The sequence below is a fragment of the Notothenia coriiceps genome, unplaced genomic scaffold, assembly GCF_000735185.1.
Source record: "Notothenia coriiceps isolate Sejong01 unplaced genomic scaffold, NC01 NC01_scaffold00028800, whole genome shotgun sequence".
NCBI lineage: Eukaryota > Metazoa > Chordata > Actinopteri > Perciformes > Nototheniidae > Notothenia > Notothenia coriiceps.
The window spans coordinates 776,796-785,183 of NW_011361501.1; the positions used below are offsets into that span (position 1 = coordinate 776,796).

The 8,388-nt window shown below is 44.5% G+C and overlaps 2 protein-coding genes across 2 annotated transcripts in view; one reads left to right on the forward strand and one right to left on the reverse strand.

Annotated features, from left to right (window-relative positions):
* Window positions 1-382, forward strand: part of mrpl11 (mitochondrial ribosomal protein L11) — a 2,312-nt gene extending 1,930 nt beyond the window's left edge. Inside the window, exon 2 of the mRNA XM_010786198.1 lies at window positions 158-382. Within this exon, the coding sequence (XP_010784500.1) occupies window positions 158-266 (109 nt within the window). The 3' untranslated portion in view covers window positions 267-382. The remainder of the gene's footprint in view (window positions 1-157) is intronic.
* Window positions 383-3,966: 3,584 nt separating this feature from the next.
* Window positions 3,967-8,388, reverse strand: part of npas4a (neuronal PAS domain protein 4a) — a 6,045-nt gene continuing 1,623 nt past the window's right edge. Inside the window, exons 5-8 of the mRNA XM_010786199.1 lie at window positions 8,163-8,272; window positions 7,866-8,001; window positions 5,753-7,536; window positions 3,967-5,638 (exon numbers count right to left, since the gene is read on the reverse strand). Of these exons, the coding sequence (XP_010784501.1) occupies window positions 5,610-5,638; window positions 5,753-7,536; window positions 7,866-8,001; window positions 8,163-8,272 (2,059 nt within the window). The 3' untranslated portion in view covers window positions 3,967-5,609. The remainder of the gene's footprint in view (window positions 5,639-5,752; window positions 7,537-7,865; window positions 8,002-8,162; window positions 8,273-8,388) is intronic.

Consider the following 8,388-nt stretch of genomic DNA (forward strand, 5'->3'; position numbering starts at 1 on the left):
GTCTACAAAATGATTTAGGGGTTCAGGGAACACCGCCCGTAGCTATTTGTCTTCAATCTTTTGAACAGAAGATTTTCCTGAAGCAGTAAGTTTGGGGGATATAATGTTCTTCTTTTTTCTCTCCCTCCCTTCCTCCCTTCCTCCTCCTCCTCTCCAGCCTCTCAGCTGATGAGTACAAACTCTTCTTGGAGCAGAGGGAGGAGAAGTTGAAGGCGGACGCAGCAGCAGCCGCCGCCGATGCAGTTGCGCTGGGCAAGAAGAAATAAAGACCTGCGCCATTTTTAACATGGCCCTCCCCCATTCCTATTTGCATTGACTCTATTTGTGCATTCATACAAAAACACTGTTCATGTTGTGTGTCTGAATAAACAGTACGTTGTTATGTTGTTGTTTCTCCTGCCTTATTCACATCTGATATTTAGATATTTCTTGTTTGGTTCCTAAACGACTGAAAATATTTAACGCCAGATTCATTTTTGGCAACAAACACATCCATTTCATTTAATCGTTTATTTGGCAGGGACAATGCACAATAATGAACACTTAAAACACTAAAATGTGTCAAGCCACATTTTAGTGCCAGATTTAGCTTTGAGCTAATTTCCATCCGCTCACATTTTGGATATGTTTATGACCTTGAGCCGAGATAATGAATCTGTCTTAGAAGCATTTGTATGTTTAGTCTCTTTGATGTTGTGATCTTTTATTAATTCTCCTCCAAGCGGTTCGGTATCCTGTCAGGTTGTGCAGATGTTTTAGAGTGCACACGCCTCTCATGAATCTGATCTGAAGGGTTCCTCATGTGAAATATTTCAGAAATCACGTGGACTGTGAGCGCGGGGCGAGTCTCGTCCGAGACGATCCCAGGGCAAGTGCTGGCTACATTAGTTTTATATTATGACTTTATGAACTTTTGCTTTAAACACAAAAGGAGTTTGGTTTGATGTAAATGAATAAACATCAAACCAATGCTGAAATAATAAATAACCAATAAGACTTCAACCATTTTTAAACTCAATTAAAACATTAATGAACCAAAATACCAGCCTTTCAAACATGTTTAAAACCATTGTTAAAACGTGGAAGCCAAATATTACACTTTTGAGTCTGGGATCTTTTTCTTTTCACTATTATGTTGGTATTTAAATAAAGAAAATTGCATTTGCCTGAATTGATATGCAAAATACCGACATCAAGGGTTATGTTTAAGATTTCTCGGATCGGTCTTAAATCTGTGCGTCTGTAGTGACCACGATATCCATTTGTTTTTTGTCCTTTGTTTGTGATTCACTCGTTGGGCTGACCGAGGAATAGACGCTTGTAGTTTGAGAGAAAAAATATAGAAATGTCCAGATGTGATTGAAAAGTAAGATAGTTTATTCCAAAAAAGGCAAATATAAATAAACGTTTTTAAACAAACTATTTGTCATATAAACTGATACTTCAATGTTAAAGGCACAATACAGAACCAAGCTGTGACGCTCCCAACCAGCAAGGTCTAAAAACTGTTTGCTCCAGTCAGCTCCAGTCAGCACCTCGACCTGCAGGAGTAACGCACTCAAATTAAATAATAAATAATATACACCACAGAATCTCAGGCTCTAAAAAGATAAAATAATATAAACTAAGGAAATGGCTCCTACAACGTCCATGTTTAGATTGAAATTGTTTGCTGTGATTGTTCCCTCGCAAACCTCTAAAGTTCAGCTGGGTCTGGGAATCATCCAGGATCAACGTCTGCCGTTTCCCAGGCAGTAAACATTCATCTATACATCACAAGGTTGGAGGTTCGATTCCCACCTTTGTCCTGTCGATGGGTGTGTATGCGCTTAAAGAACAGATTCTAAAGTTATAGGATAAAAGCAGACATTTCATACTTTGCGATATTATTCCTCGTCCACAGCGCTGCAAGGAAATGGTGTCTGAGGACATTTCAAAGATGGAACGTGTGACTTACACTCTTGACATGAGGAGCAATAACAGTCTGCATGTGAGTATGGTTTCGTCAGGACCTCTCCATTAATAATTGACTGTTCTCGAAAGAGCTGCAGCGATTAATCAACTGACAGAAAAATAGGCACCAACTATTTTGACGAATAATAAAAAATTTAGGTCATTTTTGCAAAGATCGCAGAAAATGCAGTTTTCATCCTCGTGGAGATTCCCCGCTTTTCTTCGTTTTTTTCTGAATCAGAAATACTTCAATAATCCCTGGGGGGGGAAATGTTTTTTGTCACAATTGTCTCATTAAAGTGAATGAATAAAATACAAGGTAAGTGAAATAAAATATAATGTAATATATAATATAAAAGACACAATAAATATATAAACACACAAATTAAAATAAAAAGCAAATTGCCAGCATTTTGAGGAGTTAAAACAGTCTGATAGATACAGACAGAAAATACACTTTTCCTGTTTCTAGCCTTTCAAACGTGAGGATTTGCGATGTTCTCCTTTAACATCATTGTTAAATGCTTGAAGTATATTCTTACAGACACTTTTGAGTCTGGGATCTGTACAGATAATTGCGTTTATTGACTTTATAACATATTGTCATCACGGGTAAGGATATCTATTATTTGATATCTTTGGGTTTTGGAAAAGACACACAAGACTTTGAGACACTGAGGTGGACAGTTTGCACTTTTTTCTGACATTTGTATAGACCTCAAGGTTTCAAGGCTTTTATTGTACTGTGTGCACAGTGTAGTTATGACAGTGAACAAGTTAGGTCACAGGCTCCTCCAACAGTGCAACACAATAAAACAGATCAAATAAGTAAATAAAATAAAATAGAATATAATAGAAACAGAATATAGGACTAATGTATGAAATAATCGTCAGATGATTCGATAATGAAATAATCATTACTTGCAGCCATACAGTAGATATCCACCATCTCACCGAACCCGGCATATACTTAACCTTCATGGAAGCTCCGAATAGTGTCACTTATAACAGCTGTTATATTATCAGGATGTCCTTCACACCTGCCCTCTTCAGAACCTTTTTCTAACATGGCCTCTTACACAACACACACACTTTCTTCTCTCTGCTGCAGTGCATGTCTTTGCCAGAAGAGAGCAGCATTAAGCTGAGCAACTCTTCCTCCTCCTGCTCATCTTCACTCCTTCAGACACTGCAGCAGCAGCAAGGAGTGATGGGACAAAATGTTCCCATGCAGAAAGCCACTATAATGTTTACAGTCTTTTCTCATCACAAGTAATATAAGGTGTATTCTTATTCTTATTTTATGACACGGGTGATAAGACCTGACAGTAAAAGATCCATAAAACCAATCATCTATGTTTCATCTATCTGGATTCTCAGAAAATCTATTGTATTTGTGTATTTTTTCCTAAAATGTTGATTTTCTTTCACCTTTCCATCGTGTGGCGACAGCATCATCTTTACTGTACCTCTAATTTTAGCCTCCTCTCACTCCTCCTTTGTCTCCCCTCTCTCTCCAACCCTCCCCTCTCTGATCCTTCTGAATGGATGCTGAGAATAGACGGGAGCAGGAATGCCTATATATGGAGTCTCGCACCGCGTCATCGCTGATGGAGTCACAGGTACCTCGATGGAGTGAATGTGGGCTACTGTGATTTGTAAAGAGGGGTGGCAGAAAGGAGGGGGGGGGGTCATATTGCCTACTATTATGTGTGTGTGCGCATCATCATAAGTGGGAGGCTGCCTGCGTGCAAACGTTTGCACGCAAAAACCTCGATGCCCAGAGTGTGCGTCAGTCTGAGTCAGATAGTGTCTCATTCTATCTCGTCATGTGTGTGCGTCAGTGCTGTTGCTGAGCGAAACTCGCTCCAGGGGAAGAAATGGAGGAGGGAGGAAGAGAGGCAGGGATGGTGGGATGATGATGATGATGATGATGATGATGATGATGATGATGATGAGGCCCAGGGAGGAACAAGGGGCTTGACTATGACGACACAAATGCATCATTCGCATTAAGAGCACTTTTAATATAAATGCATTTGTATGACAATCAAATACACTTATAAGCAACACAATAGAACACTGGTCCACAATGTCCATTCTGCAGTAAGTAAGATGTTCACAATATATTCCATCTTATGCAATAAAAATCTCTCTCTCTATATACAGAACAGTAGCTGTTTCATACAAATGTACAAATGTGTACAACCTTTCTGAAAAGAACATGTGCCTATATCCACAGACATAATGCATATGCAATAACATCTTTTTCAAATATCACACATACAGTATAGTCATTTTACACATGTATATTAACTTAGCCTTGAATAGCTAGAACGTAGGAATCAATCCTTTACTTGACCGTAGACAACTCTACGTGAGCATGTCGACACCATGGGAATAGTACCATTCTCAACCCGTGTCGCTTGGTAACTGAATAGAAATAGCACCCCATCCCTATTTTCATTTTTTAAAACAAAACTTTTTGTATTCTAACCCCTCTCAAAAAAGAAGAATCGCTCATTCACATAGTCAATTGTGCCTCACTCCAGTGGAGCAACGATGTAAATTTCCATGTTGAATGGACTTGATAAAGAGTTCAGAGTTCAGCAGGTCAGGGCTGTGTCAGGCACACAGGAGCCGCTATAACTGCCAGCATTGCAAATATTGATGCTGCAACAATATCCAGCCGACTGCCCTCAGGCCAGCGGACCTGAAGAGCCCACATTCAGAGTCTAATGTACAGTACGACGAAGCAGTGGATTTGTAGCATGATCAGAGCTCCGGGAAACTTCCAGACAATTTCTTGCTCGGTGTTATATCTTGTAAAGCACTGGACACCTTCAACATCCTCGAGATCTTCACATGCCAGGATCTCCACACATGTTTTTCTTTTTGTTTGCACATCACAATGATACACAAGATTTTAGATGGAGAGATAAATAGGAAACGTTAAAGGTTTGAAGCCGCAAACTCAAAGCTCAAAGTATGTCTGGTTTAAAGTTGAATAACTGTTAATGAGTTAGTTTTGATGTTGCCTTTAAGGCTGAGAGGAAGAGGGTTATCGAATCAGAGCTGTACTGGCGCTGAAGAGCCCTTATTTTGATGTACAGATAGTGGTCATCCTATGGATGTTGGAAAATTGTAAACATTTGACTTCCAATACATTTGAGATTTGAGTTTGCATCGCTGCATGTCAGGCAAAAGTGCTATAATTCATCTCTCTATTGAAATAGCAAGAAATGTTCTTTTTTTTGTTCACAACAGATTTTTCACTACGAGTGAATACAAATGCGCATCTGGAGGTTAAACAGCGCTTACAAGTTTAGAGAGGTTTCTCTTTCTGATCATATCTGAAGCTCGTGTCACAGAGAAGCTGAAGACGCCACATGGACTCAAAACCCAGTCAGTTATGAGTCCATGTGGTCGAACCATCATGTAAATGTTGCACACGTTTGAAAAAGTACACAGATTAATGACTGAACAAAAATATAAAGCCAATCTTTGTTCTTAAGAGACATGTAGGAGTTAAAGTCCTTAAGTTGTATATACATTATGTATATTTATACACTTAATCATTTTTTACTTTGCAGTAAAAGGGGCTCCACAAAATATGACAATATGCCATACTTAATGAAGTAAGTCACAGACTTATTTTAGAACGGAGGAACACTTCCACTCCCATCTGGAAGACAAGAAGAGGGAAAAGAGAGAAAGAGGACGTTAGTGGTGATAATCCAGGAAGGGTTTCTCATTTAAAGATAAATAGAAAATACATCTCAAGCAGACAGATTCTCACCTTTGTGGAAGCACTGTGGCGATGGATGACATTGGAGTTGATACAACTCAGGTTGTTGCCCTAAGCCAGGGGCGATCGAGGCACCTGCCCCAAACATGGGTTCCAGGACAGCCAGTTCCTCCAGGAGGGACTGATTGCAAGACGCAGCGGGCCCAGGCGAGGCGACGGGCGTGGAGAAGGCTGGTCTGGGGGAGGCCGTGAGGATGAGGGGAGGGGACGCTGGGATGGAGGAGCAGGAAGACACAGGAGATGACACCACCTCAATCTCCATTGCTTCCTCCGCCAGCCCCTCACCCTCCGCCATCGCCATCGCCCGGGCCACAGCAGCCGCGCCGCACCCGGCCGTGGAGTTACATTGCGCCGATTGGACGCTACAGAAGTGGCTCGCTCCCTCAAACTGGGAGGGTTGGCGCCAGCACACTGGGGTCTGAGGAGAGAGTGGGCTGCAGGGGTTCAGCATAGGGGAGGGGGAGGAGGCGAGGCTGGGGGACTGGGGGGGAACGAAGGTGTCTTGGAGGAGGGTTTCTAGGATGCTCTCTTCAAACAGAGATTCGTCATCGTCGAGGAACATGGGAATGTCCAGGCCTCTCCACGCTTTGATGGGATAAAACTCCCTAAGCATGTGACCCGAAACAACATCATCAGCAGTTTCTACGGCGGGTGACAGGAAGGGGGAGGGAGGCGCGGAAGAGGGTGACATGGAGGGAGGAGACAGTTTGGACAGGAGGGGATCCAGGTAGAAGCCCTCTGCCAGGGAGCTGATGTGCTGAGCTAACAGGGAGATCTCTGCCCTCTCCTTCTCCCTCTCTCTCTCCAGGGAGAAGAAGGAGAGGTAAGGGTATTTACCAGGAGACGCCTCAGGGGTGAGGAGGCCCTCTGGGGGACACTGGAGGGGCCCAAATGGAACATCTACATACAGCGGACCCCGAACCTCGGGCAGGGTCATCACTGTGCAGTCGCCGTCGTCTCCGGGGCTGTCGGGCGTGGGGGGGAGTTTTTCGTACAGAGAGCCGCTGCCATGCTCGATGGGGAACAGGAAGTCAGTGGATGTGGTGGAAAGGGTGAGGGGGAGCTTGGTGGACAAGGAGGTGGGGGGAGAAGGGCTTGGGGCCGTAGTAGGGGGGTCTGAGGAAGAAGCTGCCGGGGCCATGGAGGTGGTGGAGGTGGCGGTTGTCGTAGAAGGAGGAGGGGTGGTAGTTCCAGCCGGTTCAAAGCTGAAGAGGGGCTCCCCGAAGGGGAAGTTGGACCCAACGACGTGGGGGGTATAGGGCGGTGTACACACAAACTCTTTGGGCTGCTGCTGAGCTTGTGAGGTGGAGACAGGGGGGAGTGGCAGGGGGAGAGCTGGCAGAGTGGGGTCCAGCTGGAAGGAAGGCGGCAGCAGGATGTTCTGGGTCAAAAAGTCCAAGTCTGCTACCGTTTCAACAGTGACTGGGGTGGGGGAGGAAGCAGCTGAGGGGCTCTCGGGGGGATGCTGCTTGAAGAAGCTGTCTTCCTCCAGAGAGGAGATACTGGAGCGGGGGTCTCCCTCCACCATCATGGCCTCCGCCGCAGAGCTCCCGCGCTCATCAGAGGAGCCCATGCTGCAGCCGGCCGTGCTGAAGTCAAAGGACTGGGCGGAGAGGCCGCTGCTGCCCGGGGTGAAGACCTGGTCCGGGCTGGACAGGGTCTCTGGGGACTGGAGGCTCAGACCCTCCTGTTGAGAAGTGCCGCTGCTCAGAACCAGAGTCAACTGAGTCGCCTCGGAGGTGAGCTGCTGACGCACGGACCATGCCTCAGACTCACTGAGAGGGGAGGAAACAGAGGAGGAACAGGGGGTTAGGATGGAGTAGTTGGCTGGTTGAAGCAATACCACAGTGTAGAAATATTCTGTTACAAGTAAAAGGCCTGCTTTCAAAATGTTATTTAGGTCAAAGTTGATGTATGTTTATGCAGGATCTTTAAAGTAACTACAGCTGTCAGATAAATGTATTGGAGTTATAAGTACAAAAAGTCTCTGAAATGTGGAGTAGAAATATAAAGTAGAATTAGGGAATACTCTAGAACAAGTACCTCAAAATTGCACTCAAGGACAATACCTACTTCCACCACTGGGGGTTTAAAAAGTAAATACCTGATGATGTAGTTGTTGCTGCTGATGGGGATTTCCCCGGGCTGCAGCTGAAGCACCATGTAGATCCAAACCCACGACTGGTCCTGGGCTTGCACGCGCACCACCATCTCAGCTCTGCCCTCTCCTCCCTCTCTCACTGTGGAGCAACAAACACAGCACAAGTTGGCATCGGCTCGTAATCCTATTAATCATCAGAGTGTGTTTTTACTGCGTGGATGTGCCGGTGGGCACGAAGTGTGTGTGTAATTGTGTGGGCAATGCATGGTTGTAACTATGCGTGAAGAAGAGTACACTTACATAGGCTGCGGTGCTGAGCGGAGGCATGTGACAGATCCTGTGGGTGGAGGAGGCTGTACCAGGAGCAGGAGCGCAAATCTGTCACATCAAAGCCGAGAAAGGCGCTCACACTGTGGGAGAGAGTGGGAGGTGACGTGTTAGCAGGATCATTGTTTACCCAACTCATAAATAGATTACAGTAAATATTAAAGCAACAGGTGTGTGTATGCCTGTGTTTGAGAAAGAG